The sequence below is a fragment of the Chlorocebus sabaeus genome, chromosome 9, assembly GCF_047675955.1.
Source record: "Chlorocebus sabaeus isolate Y175 chromosome 9, mChlSab1.0.hap1, whole genome shotgun sequence".
Classification (NCBI taxonomy): domain Eukaryota; kingdom Metazoa; phylum Chordata; class Mammalia; order Primates; family Cercopithecidae; genus Chlorocebus; species Chlorocebus sabaeus.
The window spans coordinates 127,365,332-127,382,570 of NC_132912.1; the positions used below are offsets into that span (position 1 = coordinate 127,365,332).

Sequence of the window (17,239 nt, forward strand, 5' to 3'; positions counted from 1 at the left end):
TCAAACTATCTCCAATGTCTTTCACATTCAATTTCTGGCACCCAAAAATGAGCAGACATTCAAGGAAACAACCAAACCCAAGGGGAGAAATTGACTTTAGAAACAGACCCAACAGGAGACCCAAATAAATGAATTATCAGAAAAAAATTTTAAAACAACTGACAGAAATGACAATGACAAGTGGGAGAATTCTAGCAGAGAACTGAGAACTACAACTGAGAAACAAACAAGGCCAGACACAGTGGCTCACAACTGTAATCCTAGCACTTTGGGAGGCTGAGGCAGGCGTAGCACCTGAGGTCAGGAGTTCAAGACCAGCCTGGCCAACATGGTGAAACCCCATCTCTACTAAAAACACAAGAATTAGCCAGGCGTGGTAGCAGCTGCCTGTAATCCCAGCTACTCGGGAGGCTGAGGCAGGAGAATCACTTGAACCCAGGAGGCGGAGTTTGCAGTGAGCCAAGATCATGACACTGCACTCCAGCCTGGGCAACAGAGCAAGACTTTTGTCTCAAAAATAATAATAATAATAATAAAAATTAAAAAAAACAAAGAAACACTAAATAACATAATTGAAAAACACAATAATTAGGAAATTCAAGAGTGGGCTTGACAGCAGATGAGATACAGCAAAAAATAAAAAAATAAAAATTAGCAAAGAACAATCAGAGAAAATATCCCTGTCATACACAGAATGACGAAAGAATGGAAAATTAAAAACAGGAAAGAATATCAAAGACACAATATGGGCTGGGCGTGGAGGCTCACGCTTGTAATCCTATCACTTTGGGAGGCCAAGGCAGGTGGATCACCTGAGGTCAGGAGTTCGAGACCAGCCTGGCCAACATGGTGAAACCCCATCTTTCCTAAAAATACAAAAATTAGCCAGGCATGGTGGTGGGCACCTGTAATTCCAGCTACTCAGGAGGATGAGGCAGGAGAATCGCTTGAACTCAGGAGGTGGAGGTTATAGTGAGTCAAGATCACACCATTGCACTCCAGCCTGGGCAACAACAGTGAAACTCTGACTCAAAAAAAAAAAAAAAGACAGAATATAGCACAGAATATGAGATGTAACATGCACACACACAGTTATGTGTCACCATGGAGTGTACTTACACACACGTAAATGGTGGAGCCTACTGCACACTTAGGCTACATGGTAGGGCTTATTACTCCTAGGCCACACACCTGTATAGTATTTTCCTGTACCGAATACTGGAGGCAACTGCAGCATAATGGTATTTGTGTATCTAAAGATTTTTTTTTTTTTTGAGACAGGGTCTCAGTCTTGTAAGTCAGGCTGGAGTGCAGCAGGATAATCATGGCTTACTGCAGCCTTGCCCCCTGGCTCAGTCAATCCTCCCACCTCAGCCTCTCAAGTAGTTGGATAGGCTCATGCCACCACCACACCTGGTTAATTTTTGTTTTTTTGTTTTTTTGTTTTTTTTTTGTAGAGACAGGGTTTCACCACGTTGCCAAAGACGGTCTTGAACTTCTAGGCTCAAGTTATCCACCTGCCTTGGACTCCCAAAGTGCTGGGATTACAGGTGTGAGCCACTGTGCCCAGCCCTAAAGATATCTATACATAGAAAAGGTAAAAACACGATATCATAACCTTATGGGACCACCATTGTATATGTGGTACACTGTCAACTGAAACATTGTTATGTAGTGTATGACTATACATACATATACACACACACAACCCTCTATATCCACAGGGGTTCAAGACCAGCCTGGCCAACATGGTAAAACCCCATCTCTACTAAAAACGCAAAATTAGCTGGGCATGGTGGCAGGTGCCTGTAATCCCAGCTACTCGGGAGGCTAAGGCAGGAACCCGGGAGGTGGAGGTTATAGTGAGCTCCTACAATTTTAATACACAGTCCATACACAAACACATACACACAAACATATATATATACAATCCATATGCGGAATCTGAGAGGAAAGGAAATGAGAACAGGGCAGAAGAAAAAAATGGCATATGGCTAAGAATATTTCAATAGTGACAAAGGACCCAAGCCTCAGATTCAAGAAACACTATAAATTCAAGGCAGATGAAAGCAAAGAAAACTCTACCTAGGCACATTATAGTGTATCTGATGAAAAGAACAGAAAAATCAGCCGGGCGTAGTGGCTCATGCCTGTAATCCCAGCACTTTGGGAGGCCAAGGCTGGCGGATCACCTAAGTTCAGGAGTTCGAGACCAGCCTGGCCAACATGGTGAAACCCTGTCTCTACTAAAAAGACAAAAATTAACCAGGTATGGTGGCACATGCCTATAATCCCAGCTACTCAAGGAGAATCACTTGAACCTCGGAGGCAGAGGCTGCAGTGAGCAGAGATGGTGTATGGCGCTCCAGCCCGGGCAATGGCGCAAGACTACCTCCCAAAAAGAAAAACAAGAAAAAAAAAATCTCAAAAACATACAGGGAGTAGGGATGCGGGATACAAGGAGACAGATGACCTTTAAAAGGACAACAATAAGGCTTACAGCTAACAATAAGTGATAAAGAATGGAAGCCAGAAGACAGTAAAAGAAAAATAGTAACCTAAAAGGATATAGCAAAAACATTCATCAAAAATGTAGGAAAAGTAACCATCAAAAATGTTGCTGATCAATGAAAAAGTAGTACGTATAAGAAACGGTCTTCAATGGCTGTTAATATAACAAAAAGATAACCAAATGTTCTACGCCACATATGCAAATATACACCAACACCTAATAAGTTTACTTGCCAAAAAAATAAATCTAATAAAAAATCTCTCGGCCGGGCACGGTGGCTCAAGCCTGTAATCCCAGCACTTTGGGAGGCCGAGACGGGCGGATCACGAGGTCAGGAGATGGAGACCATCCTGGCTAACACGGTGAAACCCCGTCTCTACTAAAAAATGCAAAAAAAAAACTAGCCGGGCAAGGTGGTGGGCGCCTGTAGTCCCAGCTACTCGGGAGGCTGAGGCCAGGAGAATGGCGTGAACCCGGGAGGCGGAGCTTGCAGTGAGCTGAGATCCGGCCACTGCACTCCAGCCTGGGCAACAGAGCGAGACTCCGTCTCAAAAAAAAAAAAAAAAAAAAATCTCAGTCCAGGGTCAGCAATCTTTTCTTATTTTTATGGAAATGGTTTCCTTCTGTGTCACCCAAACTGGAATGCAATGGCGTGATCACAGCTCACTGCTCCCCAGGCTCCAGCGATTCTCCCACCTCAGCCTCCTGAGTAACTAGAACTACCAGCACACATCTCCACACCTGGCTATTTTTCTGTGTCTTTAGTAGACATAGGGTTTCACTATGTTGCTCAGGCTGGTCTCAAACTCTTGAGCTCAAGCAAACCTTCCACCTTGGCCTCCCAAAGTGCTGGGATTATAGGTGTGAGCCACCACGCCCAGCCAGCAACCGTTTTCTATAAAGAAACAGAATAAATATTTTAGGCTTTGCCAGCCATACAGTCTCTGTTATAACCAGTCATCACTTAAGCTGCCATAGACAATATGCAAATGAATAAATGTGGTTTTATTCCAACAAATATTTATAAAAACAACGGAAGTCCAGATTTGACCCATAGACTGTGGTTTGCTGACCCTTAATTTAGATCTAATGTCCAACCTAGAGACAAGACAAGGGGCAGAACACATGTTAAATACTACAGAGATGCAATTAGAAAATTCATTGTGAAAAACCATTTGGACAAATGAACTACCTTCTACAAAAAATAAATCATAATGGTAAATAAAGAAATAATGCAGAAAAAAATTAAGACATACCAACCAATTGCAATGTGTGGACTCAATAGCAAAATGAAGGTGACAGAGAAAAAAGTCAGTGAACCTGAAGACAGATGAATAAAAATATAACATTTGGCCAACAAAGACAAAAATGACTTTTAAAAAATTGAACAGAGACCGGGTGCAGTGGCTCAAGCCTGTAATCCCAGCACTTTGGGAGGCCGAGACGGGCGGATCACGAGGTCAGGAGATCAAGACCATCCTGGCTAACACGGTGAAACCCCGTATCTACTAAAAAAATACAAAAAACTAGCCGAGAGAGGTGGCGGGCGCCTGTAGTCCCAGCTACTCGGGAGGCTGAGGCAGGAGAATGGCGTGAACTCGGGAGGCAGAGCTTGCAGTGAGCTGAGATCCGGCCACTGCATTCCAGCCTAGGCAACAGAGCGAGACTCCCTCTCAACAAAAAAAAAAAAAAAAAAAAAAAAATTGAACAGAGATTCAGGGACCTGTGGAGCAACAGAAAAATTGACATTTCATGTGTATAGACTCCCAAAAGGAAAGGAGAAAAACAGCAATACAGGAAAAAAAATAGAAAAAACAAAAGCTAGAAATATCGCAAATCTGGCAAAAGGCATAAGCTTACAGATGCAAAAAGTTCAGTGAACAACAAATGGGATAAGCCAAAGAAATCCAAGCAGCAGCACATATCATAAGCAAACTGCAAAAAACAAAAGACAAAGAAAAAAAAATCTTAAAAGTATCCAGAAAAAGGACGCATTCATAGGAAAACAAAAATTCAAATGCCTGCAGATTCCTCATGAGAAAACATGGAAGTCAGAAACAAGTGACATAACTTATTTTTTGAGACAGAATCTTGCTCTGTCGCCAAGCTGGAATGCAGTGGCACGATCTTGACTCACTGCAACCCCCGCCTCCCAGGTTCAAGCTATTCCCCTGCCTCAGCCTCCTGAGTAGCTGGGACTACAGGCGTGTGCCACCACGCCCAGCTAATTTTTTGTATTTTAGTTGAGATGGGGTTCCACCATGTTGGCCAGGATGGTCTCGATCTCCCAACCTCATGATCTGCCCGCCTCGGCCTCCCAAAGTGCTGGGATTACAGGCGTGAGCCACTGCACCCGGCCCGTAACATTTTTAAAGTACTGAAATAAATGGCTAGCTCAGAATTCTATATTCAGGCTGGCTGTGGTGGCTCATGCTTGTTATTCCCGCACTTTGGAAGGCCAAGGCAGGCAGATCATCCGAGATCAGGAATTCAAGACCAACCTGGCCAACATGGTGAAACCCCATCTCTACTAAAAACACAAAAATTTGCTGGGCCTGGTGGTAGACACCTATAATCCCAGCTACTCAGGAGGCTGAGGCAGAAAAACCCAGGAGGTGAAGGTTGCAGTGAGCTGAGATTGTGCCACTGCACTCCAGCCTGGGTGACATAGTGAGACTGTGTCTCAAAAAAAAGAAAAGAAAAGAAAAGAAAAGAAAAGATTCTATATTCAGCAAAAAAAAAAACTCCTTAGGAATGAAGGAGAAATAAAGCTATTCTCAGGTAAAGGAAAACTAAAAAATTTATTGCGAGAAAACTCTCTCTAAAATAATTTCCAAGAAGAGTTTCTCAGACAGAAAGAAAAAAAAAAGCTCAGAAGATCCAGAATACAAAGGTGAAATAAGTATCTAGGTGAATATAATTAAATATTCTTAGCCTAGTGCATTCCTTAAAATGCTTGAAAAACATCATAATATTATCTAATGGAATTTTCAACATACAGGTAATATTAAAGGCAACTACAACATAAAGGGGAAAGATCAAGAACCCAACATAATAAGGTTTTCACATTCCACTTATAGTGGTAAAATACTGATTCCAAGGAGATTTTGACAACTATATATATTGTAATCCACACAAGAAACACTAGAAAAGCTGTATCAAAAGACACAGTCAACTGCTTAAAGCAACCACTAAAACAGGCATATGCAAAGATATACATTCAAGAAGATACACATAAATTAAATTGAAATATTAACAAATGTTCAAATAAGCCAATACCAGCAGGAAAGGAGAAAGAGAAGAATAAAAAACAGAGGTTAGGCCGGGCGCAGTGGCTCAAGCCTGTAATCCTAGCACAAAGGGAGGCCAAGGGGAGGGTGCATCACCTGAGGTCAAGAGTTCAAGACCAGCCTGGACAACAGGGCGAAACCCCATCTCTACTAAAAATACAAAAATTAGCTGTGCGTGGTTGTGGGTACCTGTAATCCCAGCTACTCAGGAGGCTGAGGCAGGAGAATCGCTTGAACCCCGGAGGTGGAGGTTGCAGTGAGCCGAGATCCCCCCATTGCACTCCAGCCTGGGCAACAAGAGTGAAACTCTGTCTCAAAAAAAAAAGAAAAACAGGTAAAAAAGAGAAAACAATAAAATGCAGACCTAAATCCAAACACACCAATAATCACATTAAACATAAATGTTCTAAATACACCAGTTAAAGGTTAGAGATTGTTAGGATAAAAATAAGTACCAACTATATGCTGGCTACAAGAAACTCACTTCAAATATAATAAGTTGGCCGGGCACGGTGGCTCAAGCCTATAATCCCAGCACTTTGGGAGGCCGAGACGGGCGGATCACGAGGTCAGGAGATCAAGACCATCCTGGCTAACACAGTGAAACCCCATCTCTACTAAAAAATACAAAAAAAACTAGCCGGGCGAGGTGGTGGGTGCCTGTAGTCCCAGCTACTCGGGAGGCTGAGGCAGGAGAATGGCGTGAACCCAGGAGGCGGAGCTTGCAGTGAGCTGAGATCCGGCCCCTGCACTCCAGCCTGGGCGACAGAGCAAGACTCCGTCTCAAAAAAAAAAAAAAAAAAAAAAGTAGTAAGTTAAAAGTAAAACGATGGAAAAATGATATAACGTGTAAAAACTAAACAAAAAGGGGTTGAACATCAAGTCCACTAGGATGGCTATAATTTAAAAGATAGATAATAAAAAGTATTGGTGAGAATATAGAGAAAAAAATTTTTTTTTTTTTTGAGACAGAGTCTCACTCTGTCTCCCAGGCTGGAGTGCAGTGGTACCATCTCGGCTTGCTGCAACTTCCACCTTCCAGGTTCAAGCAATTCTCCCACCTCAGCCTCCTGAGTAGCTGTGACTACTCAGGCACACACCACCACATCTGGCTAATTTTTCTATTTTTCGGTAGAGACAGGGTTTCACCATGATGGCCAGGCTGTTCTCGAACTGCTGACCTCAAGTGATTCACTGGCCTTGGCCTCCCAAAGTGCTGGGATTGCAGGCATAAGCCATTGTGCCCAGCCAAGAATATGGAGGAATTTAAACTCTCACGTATTGCTGATGGAAATTTAAAATTGTGCAGCCACTGTGGAAAATGGTCTAGCAGTTCCTTAAAAGGTTAAACTTAGAGTATGCTTAACTGGCGTATGACCCAACAATTTCCCTCTTAAGTGAAATTTCACCCAAGAGAAGTGAAAACATATGTACACACAAAAACTTACACATGAATTTTCCTTTTTTGTTTTTGGAGACAAGGTCTGTCACCTAGGCTGGAGTGCAGTGGCATAATCATGGCTCACTGCAGCCTCGACCTCCCCAGGCTCAGATGATCCTCCCACTCCAGTCTCCTAAGTAGCCAGGACTACGGATGCACTTGCCACCAACCAAACCTGGCTAAATTTTTTTACTTTTTTTTTTTGTTTTTGAGACAGAGTTTCACTCTAGTTGCCCAGGCTGGAGTGCAATGGCGCGATCTCGGCTCACTACCACCTCCACCTCCCAGGTTCAAGTGATTCTCCTGCTTCAGCCTCCCGAGTAGCTGGGATTACAGGCATGCACCAACACGCCCAGCTAATTTTGTATTTTTAGCAGAGACGTGGTTTCTCCATGTTGGTCAGGCTGGTCTTGAACTCCCGACCTCAGGATCTGCCCACCTCGTTCTCCCAAAATGCTGGGATTACAGGCATGAGCCACCATACCTGGCGATACATACATTTTTCAAGCTCACATGAAGCATTCACCAAGACACACTGTATCTTGGGTCATAAAACAAACCTTAACAAATTTGAAAGGATTGAAATCATACAAATCATACAAGGCATGTTATCTGACTATAACCGAATTAGACTATAAATCTGTACCAAAAACATAATAGAAAAATCCCCAAAACATGGAAATTAAAGAAATTTCTAAATAACTCATGGATAAAAGAAAACAAAATTAGAAAAATTAGAAAACATTTTGGAATGAATAAAAATACAACAAATCAACAATTTAAAAAACAATCCAGGTGAGATATAGAACAATTTTTTTTAAATACAATATATCAAAATTTGTGGGATGCAGCAGTGCTTACTGATAAATTCATAGCATTCATAGCATTAAATAATTTCGTTAGAAAAGTCTCAAATCAATAACCTAAGCTTCCACCTTAACAAGGTAAAAAAAGGAACAAAGTAAATTCAAGAAGAAAGAAAAAAGAACAGAACTCAATGAAATTAAAAACATAAAAATAGGCCGGGCAGGGACAACACAGTGAAACACTGTCTCTACTAAAAATATAAAAATTAGCAAGGCATGGTGGCACATACCTATAATCTCAGCTACTCAGGAGGCTGAGGCAGGGGAATTCCTTGAACCCCAAAGGCAAAGGTTGAAGTGAGCCTCTGCTGACTTCAGGCCACTGCTCTCCAGCCTGGGAGACAGAGCAAGATTGCATCTTAAAAAAAAAAAAAAGGTCTAAATGTAAAAGGTAGGCTGGGCACAGTGGCTCACCCCTGTACTCCCAGCACTTTGGGAGGCCGAGGTGGGTACATCACGAGATCAGGAGTTTTAGACCATCCTGGCCATCGTGGTGAAACCCCATCTCTACTAAAAATACAAAAATTAGATGGGCATGGTGGTGTGCTCCTGTAGTCCCAGCTACTCTGGAGGCTGAGGCAGAAGAATCGCTTGAGCCAAGGAGGTGGAGGTTGCAGTGAGCCGAGGTCATGCCACTGTACTCGAGCCTGGGTGACACAGCAAGACTCCATCTCAAAAAAAAAAAAAGAATGTAAAAGGTAAAATGTTAAAACTTAAAACAAAAACACAGGAGTTCTAAGTGACTCTGGGTTAGGCAGAGTCCTTAAATATGACAACAAAAGCAGGATCCAAAAAAGGAAAAAATTAATTGGACTTCATCAAAATTAAGAACTTCTGCTCTTTAGAAGATACTGTTAAGCGAACGAAAAGATAAGCCAAAGAATAGAAGAAAACACATGCAAATCCTGTACCTGGTGAAGAACTTATATCCAGAACACATTAAAAATTGTCAAAACTTAGTAAGTAAACAACCCAATTTAAAAATGGGCAAAAGATCTGAACAGACATTTTACTAAAGAAGATAAACAGAACGAGCATAGTGGCTTACACTTGTAATCCCAGCACTTTGAGAGGCCAAGGTGGGTAGATCACCTGAGGTCAGGAGTTCGAGACCAGCCTAGCCAACATGGTAAAACCTGCGTCTACTAAAAATACAAAAAAATTAGCCGAACGTGCTGGTGCACGTAATCCCAGCTACTTAGGAGGCTAAAGCACGAGAATCACTTGAACCCAGGAGGTGGAGATTACAGTGAGCCAAGATCATCCCACTGCACTCCAACTGGGGCAACAGAGCGAGACCCCGTCTCAAAAAAAAAAAAAAAAGATATACAGGTGGCAAATAAGCACATGAAAAGGTGCTCAACATCATTACTCATTAGAGAAATGCAAATTAAAACCGTAAGAAGCTACTACAGTTAATACCAAAAACAGCCTATCTGATAGAAGTGACAGCAGTGGTCACCTTTAGAAGGGAAGGAGTGGGAGGGGCCACAAGGAGGCTTCTATGGTACTAGAAATGTCTTATTTTTTTTTAGTAGCGTTGGTGAATAACCCAAGGGGTTCATTTTGTACCACATATGCTCACCTTTCTACATAAACTACACTTCAATTAAGAAGTTCAGGCCAGGCAGAGTGGCTCACACCTGTAATAGTAGCACTCCAGGAGGTCAAGGCAGGCAGATGGATCACCTGAGGTCAGGAGTTTGAGAACAGCTGGCCAACATGGCAGAACCCCATCTCTACTAAAAATACAAAAATTAGCCAGGCATGGTATATGCCTGCAATCCCAGCTACTCAGGAGGCTAAGGCAGGAAAATCGCTTGAACCCAGAAGGCAGAGGCTGTAGTCAGCCAAGATGGAACCACTGCACTCCAGCCTGGGTGACAGAGCAAGATTCTGTCTCAAAAAAGAAAAAGAAAAGGAAAAGAAAAATTCACCTCAACAAAGAAAAAGACTTCCCAAAAACGACCCTTCATCTAGGTGGTTTCACCAGTGAATTCTAACAAACATTGAAGGAAGAAGTAACACTTTTTTTTTTTTTTTTTTTTTGGAGACGGAGTCTCGCTCTGTCGCCCAGGCTGGAATGCAGTGGTACGATCTCGGCTCACTGCAAGCTCGGCCTCCCGGCTTCAAGCCATTCTCCTGCCTCAGTCTCCTGAGTAGTTGGGACTACAGGTGCCTGCCACCACACCCAGCTAATTTTATGTATTTTTAGTAGAGACAGGGTTTCACTGTGCTAGCCAGGATGGTCTTGATCTCCTGACCTCATGATCCGCCCACCTCGGCCTCCCAAAGTGCTGAGATTACAGGCGTGAGCCACCGCGCCCAGCGAGTAACACCATTCTTAAAATTTCAAAAAATAGAATTTCAACTAATGATACCAGCATAACCTGACAACAGAACTTGACAGTAGCATCAGAAGAAAATTAAAGGACAATCTCCATCAGGAGAGAGCTGCAAAAATCCTAAACAAAATATTAAACTGAATCTAGTGGCATATATGAGTTTGGTTTATTCCAGAAATACACTTAACATTTGAAAATGGGCCAACATAATTTATCAACATTAATAGACTGTAAGAGAAAAATTACTTGATTATCTTGATAACAGGAAAAACATTTGACAAACAACAAGATTCATAAGAAAAACACACACAGCCAAGTGTGGTGTTGGGTGCCTGTAATCCCACCTACTTGGGAAGCCAAGGCAGGAGAATTGCTTGAGCCTAAGTGTTCAAGGCTGCAGGGAGTTATGATCACACCACAGCACTCCAGCCCAGGAGACAGAGTGAGGTTCCGTCTCCAAATTAAAAAAAAAAAAAAAAAAAAGACACCAGCCAGGTGTGGTGGCTCACACCTGTAATCCTAGCACTTTGGGAGGCCAAGGCGGGCAGATCACCTGAGCTCAGGAGTTCGAGACCAGCCTAGGTAACATGACGAAATCCCATTTCAACTAAAAATACAAAAAATTAGCTGGGTATGGTAGTGCACACCTGTAATCCCAGCTACCGGGGAGGCTGAGGCACGAGAATCACTTGAACCTGGGAGGTAGAACTCGCAGTGAGCCAAGACTGTACCACTGCACTCCAGCCTGGGTGACAGAGTGAGACTCCGTCTCAACAAAAAAAAAAAAAACAAGAAACACACATACATATATACACATACACACACACACACACACACACACACACACACACACACACACACCTCTCTTAGCAAAGCAGGAATAGCTTCTTTAATCTGATATGGAGTTATCTACAAAACAAACAGCTAACATCACACCTAAGACTGAAATATTGAAAGCATTTTCTGAAAAGGGAAAAGAACAATGTCTTCTACCACCACTTCTTTTCAACATTCTACTGCAGGTCCTAGACAATGTAGTAAGAGGAAAATTTATAAAGGATTGGGAAGAAAAAAATAAAATTGCCACTATTCATAGTGTACATAAGTGAAGAAAGCCTAAAAGAATCTACAAACTGGCCAGGCACGGTGGCTCATACCTGTAATCCTAGCACTCTGGGAGGCCAGGGCGGGCAGATCACTTGAGGTCAGGAGTTCAAGACCAGCCTGGCCAACAGGGTGAAACCCTGTCTCTACTAAAAATACAAAAAAATTAGCCGGACATGGCGGTATGAGCCTGTAGTCCCAGCTACTTGGGAGGCTGAGAGGCAGGAGAATTGCTTGAACCCAGGAGGCAGAGGTGGCAGTGAGTCAAGATGGCACCACTGCACTCCAGCCTGGGCTACAGAGTAAAACTCTATCTCAAAAAAAAAAAAAGAAAGAAAGCAATCTATAGGCTATTAATCTTGAAGGATAAATCATTAGCCTCTACCAGTAAACTTTTAAAACTCAAAAGAACCTATGTAAGTAAACAAAGAATAAATGAAACTGATATCATTGTACAAAGGAATCTTTTTTTTTTTTTTTTTTTTGAGATGGAGTCTCACTCTGTTGCCCAGGCTGATCTCCGCTCACTGCAAACTCTGCCTCCCGGGTTCACACCATTCTCCTGCCTCAGCCTCCCGAGTAGCTGGGAAAACAGGTGCCCGCCACCACTCCCAGTTAATTTTTTGTATTTTTAGTAGAGACGGGGTTTCACCGTGTTAGCCAGGATGGTCTCAATCTCCTGACCTTGTGATCCACCTGCCTCAGCCTCCCAAAGTGCTCGGATAACAGGCATGAGCCACCGTGCCTGGACACAAAGGAATCTTATACAGCAATAAAAATGAACTACATAGCCAGACATAATGGCGTGTGCCTGTAATCCAAGGTACTCAGGAGGCTGAGGCACGAGAACTGCCTGAACCCAGGTGGTGAAGGTTGCCGTGAGCCAAGATCCTGCCACTGCACTCCAGCCTGGGTGATAACAGCCAAAACTCCGTCTCAAAAAAAAAAAAAAAAAAAAAACCTGAAAGACACCAGAAATAGCACATCCTAAAGAGTTTCATTTATACTTTCAAATGTATAAATGAAAACAGGTAAATTAATCTGATGTTAAAACTCATCTTTGGTTCATGATTGGTAGATAGTGGTTACTTTTAAAAAGGAAGGAGGGCCAGCCTGGGCAACAGAGTGAGACCTTGTCTCTATGAAAAAAATCAAAAAATGAGGAGACAGGATCACTTGAGCCTGAGGGGTTGAGGCTACAATGCGCCATGATCACACCAGTGCACTCCCACCTGGGTGACAAAGTGAGACCCTGCCTGGAAAAAAAAAAAAAAAAAGGAAGGACGGAGCAACAATTGGTAGGGAGTTAAAGGGGAATTTCTAGAGTTCTGTAATATTTTACATCTTGACCAGGTGATTGTTAACGTGGATGTATTCACTTTCTGATAATTCACTTAGCTGTACACTTCTGATTTGTGCATTTTAATGTATACATACTATATCTCAATGTTTCAAAAAGGGTTATTTCAAATATTTCTAATCATATTCCACTACTAAAAACACTTTAACAATTCCCCATAGCCTAAATGCAAAATTGAAGCTCTTAAGCATGGCAAAGCATAATATGGTTCCTATCTTTAACTTAATCCTCATGTCTGTCCATCCCCACGGATACTTTGTATTTCAATTTGTCAAATTATTTACAGGCCCAGAACATAAAATACTGCTTCAGCCTTCATGCCTTTAGATAATATTTCCATTAGTTGAAATTTTCTCCCTCTTTACACTCCACTAGGTCACCATACTGTCCTTGAAATTTCCACCCAACTTGGATATTAACTCCTCCAAGATGCTTCCCTATCCTTCCACTCCAAAATTAATCACCCTCTTTTCTATATTCAGTGTAATACTGCATGCATCAAGTGATAGCACAACTGTCTAGGTCAGTCCATACTCTATTGTAATGTAAACAATTCAAGCACTAAGTCTAAATTTTCATGTTGCCAATGCCAAACATGAGGCTTGGCATGTGGCGGTTACTCAACAAATTTCACTCTTATGTTTATTTCTGTACTAATTAAGACTGTAAAACTATCTAGGATGAAACCTAAGTCTTATAATTCCTCCATAGCACACAGCATAGCAAGAGCACACTACAGGCATACAACAGCGATGGTTTAGCTAGCAGTGGAATGTTTACCAAAACACAGTTCCATGGACAAAATGTGCTTTTCAAACCATATGCTCACCTAACATATGTATGTCCTACTGGAATGGCAGAAGGTCATATTTTTATATCTATATATGTGTGTGTGTGTATGTATATATGTGTGTGTGTGTGTATATATATATGTATTTCCAGAGTTTTGATCTACAAGAAACCAACAGCAATCACCTAGTTACAACCCTTAGGGAAGAACTGAAGCCTAGAAAAATTAAGTGGCTTGCTCAAGAATAAGGCTATAGCCAGAAGTCAAGACTAGGACTGAGATTGCCTAGGTTCTCTCACAATCCATGTACCCTCCCTTTTGTACTATGTGACTTCTCAAAGTATGACTGCTTTACTGTTTTATATTTACATGGTTAATATCCACAATTGCAGGGCTTTTAAAAATTTTCATCTTAAAATTTGTCTCTAACGAACAAATACTAAAAGTACCAACAAGTTCAACCAGGAAAACACCATTTCCAGTTCCAATATCAAGCACTGAAGCATCCAATGGAATCTTGTGTTTCTGCATCCACCTTATTAGTCGGTTCATACTCTCTTCTCCAAACCTGTTAGAGAGAATCAGTCAAATAACTGAGGGGTACAGAGCAAAAGTCACCACTACATTCCATTTAAGCTATTTATACCATATGCTCAAACTCTTATTTGAAAGTGACAACATCTGTGACTGCTTAAGCTTTGTCTCTACTGTAATTTAGAAGAAACCACCTCCAGGAATACAACAGAATAGACAAGGTCAGTATGTTACTAACATTTCTCTGTATCAGCATTAACACTTGTATGTGTTGGTGGCTCAAAATTTTATTGCTTATTGAAAAAGGACAACTACAGGGTGAAATGTTGTCATCAAATGTAAATGTGAGATTTTAAAAGAGGACTCACACCCATTCTCCCAACATTTGGGAAGGCCACAGTGGGAGGACTGCTTGAGGCCAGGAGTCTGAGACAGCCTGGGTAACACAGTGAGACCCTGTCTCTACAAAAAAGAAAATTTGCTGGGCATGGTGGCACACAGTTATAGTCCCAGCTACCCAGGAGGCTGTGGCGCGAAGATCACTTGGGCCCAGGAGGTGCAGGCTGTAGTGAGCTATGATGATCATGCCACTGTACTCCAGCCTGGATGACAGAATGATACCCCACCTCTCTTAAAAAAAAAAAAAAAAAGTAAAAAATAAAAAATAATAAAAGAAGAGACATACTTTAAATCTACCCACTAAAGCCAGACTTAATCCAGGGTTCCCAGGATTTTTAAGCTTTCTTTGGGTATAAGCACTTGAATATATACATATTTGTTTAAACACACACATATACATACAATCTTCTAGATTATAACTTGATTCTTTTCCTAACTCACCAGATTTCACCTGTATCTCCAAATTCTCGGAAAGTTTGCAGTTCTCTCTCATAGACAGCATCCCAACTATGTAAACAATGAAATGCAAAGCGAAACTTTTGAATTAAACTGTATTATGAATGAAATGTATGTTTCTAATACATTACAGAGCTATTTATGACAGAGGTTTAAAACATCACTAGTGTTATTAATAAGTACACATAGTTCAATCTTTTAACACCCTTGAGTTAAAAGAATGAAATACCTGGGCAAGCAGAATACATTTATACTGTACACGTAAAGCATTTACGACAGTATCTGACGCACAACAATAAGTTTTAGCCTAAAAAAACACAGACATTTGTCCACGTATCCCTAAGTCCCTGACCCAAGTTCAAAACTTGATGAAACAAGCACATCTGGTCTCAAGCGTGCAGGCACACAGTCTCTTTCCCGTGCTATTTGTCTCTGCCTATTCCAGTCTTCTAGCCCTCCGTTTAAATTTTCTCTCAACGCTTTTCTTTCTTTTTTGGGACGGAGTCTCGCTCTGTCGCCAGGCTGGAGCGCAGTGGCGCGATCTCTGCTCACTGCAACCTCCGCCTCCCGTGTTCAAGCGATTCTCCTGCCTCAGCCTCCCGAGTAGCTGGGACTACAGGCGTGCGCCACCACCCTGGCTTATTTTTGTATTTTTAGTAGAGACGGGGGTTTCACCATGTTGGTCATGGCTAGTCTCGATCTCCTGACCTCGTGATCCGCCCGCCTCGCCTCTCAAAGTGCTGGGATTACAGGCGTGAGCCACTGCACCCGGTCCTCCGGATCCTTTCCATTTGCCTTGTCTTTTCCTACAGTGATTCTCTAGAATCCCTGCTCCCTCTCATCCCGCCAATTTACCTCTCCCCAGCGGTTCCCTGCAGTTATTGATCCACCCACATTAATTCATTTAATAATTCCTGAGCGTCTATTTTACGTCAGATCGCTTTCTCTCACCCCATGATCCCCCACCCTCTTCCTCGCTCCCGCCTCGGGCCATCCGCTATTCCCACCCCACTTCTAGCTCCCACATCCCTCCCCTCCTACCCTTAGCCTTTTCAGCTCCCAGGCCCAGCACTTCTCCCTCGGTCTCTCACTCTCGCCCACCAGCCCTATTCGCCAGCCTCGCCCTCTCCCCCTTTCCCCCAAGCCTGGGCCTCGGTTCGAGACTCTCAGAAGGCCTCCCAGGAGCTTCAAAGCCTGTCCCGCACCCACAAGCCCCTTGGGCTCCCATGGCTTGAAACGTCGGTTAACCGCGCAGGGCGACCCCTAGAGATTCCACTCTTTCAAATCCCCCTGAGACCCCCGCCAGGTGGCCCTGCTCCCGTAACGCTCCCGAGGGTCTCCCTGTCCCCGAGCCCTGGGTCTCTACCCCGCCGTCCCCTTCTCGGGGCCCAGGCAGGGCGGCACGGCTCATCCTCCCCTGCCCAGCGTCACACTCACTGCTCGCGGGTCCCCAGCGCCGACGGGACGAAACCGTCCTCCCCGGGACTGCCCTTGTCCGACAGTGCAGCCACCTCGGCGCCACTGCCGCCGTCAGCATCCCAGCTCATCTCGCTCCACGTCCTGGACGGCCGTTGGGTCCGCCATAGAGACGGGGCACAGGCAGAGCGGACAAGCGGGCCGGCGCCTCTAGGCGGCGGGAGGCCGCCCTCTCGACTGCTCCATCCCCCGCGCTGGGGCTGGGCTGGGGACGCGAAGCCCTCTGGGCTGTACCCGGCCTCCAGGCGCCGGCGCGGACCGTGGGCTCTCCCCAAAGCGTTAGTACCCCCTTCGTCGAGGTCCAGGCGCGGCTGTATTTGGGGACTGCTGTTTGTGAGGGACCATTACAGATATTGCCTTTTGGTAAAAGGCTAGCTTCGGTACTGTGGACACCTAAAGCCGACGCCGCTCTACCCAAACGCAGAAGTCACCTCACCTCTGCACCGGGTGCGCCCGTCTGCGAAGCGGATGAGAGCGTCCATCCAGTTATTCGGCTTCTCGACAAGAGGCCAACTTCGTTTCTGGCTGAGATTCTGACTTCAAAATTGCATTCTGGCCTCTTGTGATTTGATGTCACCAGTAAACGATGGAAATTTATGTCCAGGGAAAGGAATGCCCTGCAACTCCCCACAATATGCCGAACACGGGGATCAGTGTGTTGTGAAA

The 17,239-nt window shown here is 43.5% G+C and overlaps 1 protein-coding gene across 10 annotated transcripts in view; it reads right to left on the minus strand.

Moving 5' to 3' along the window:
* Nucleotides 1–16,712, minus strand: part of EEF1AKMT2 (EEF1A lysine methyltransferase 2) — an 84,683-nt gene extending 67,971 nt beyond the window's left edge. For 3 of the 10 annotated variants that reach the window (XM_073019440.1, XM_073019441.1, XM_073019442.1), the window contains exons 1-3: nt 16,535–16,712; nt 15,083–15,148; nt 14,162–14,276 (exon numbers count right to left, since the gene is read on the minus strand). In XM_073019440.1, coding sequence (XP_072875541.1) covers nt 14,162–14,276; nt 15,083–15,148; nt 16,535–16,644 — 291 coding nt within the window. In that variant the 5' untranslated portion in view covers nt 16,645–16,712. Of the gene's footprint in view, nt 1–14,157; nt 14,277–15,082; nt 15,149–16,534 lie in introns of all 10 variants that reach the window. The other 7 variants (XM_073019439.1, XM_038009680.2, XM_073019444.1 and 4 more) reach the window with 4 other exon arrangements.
* Nucleotides 16,713–17,239: the final 527 nt, after the last annotated feature.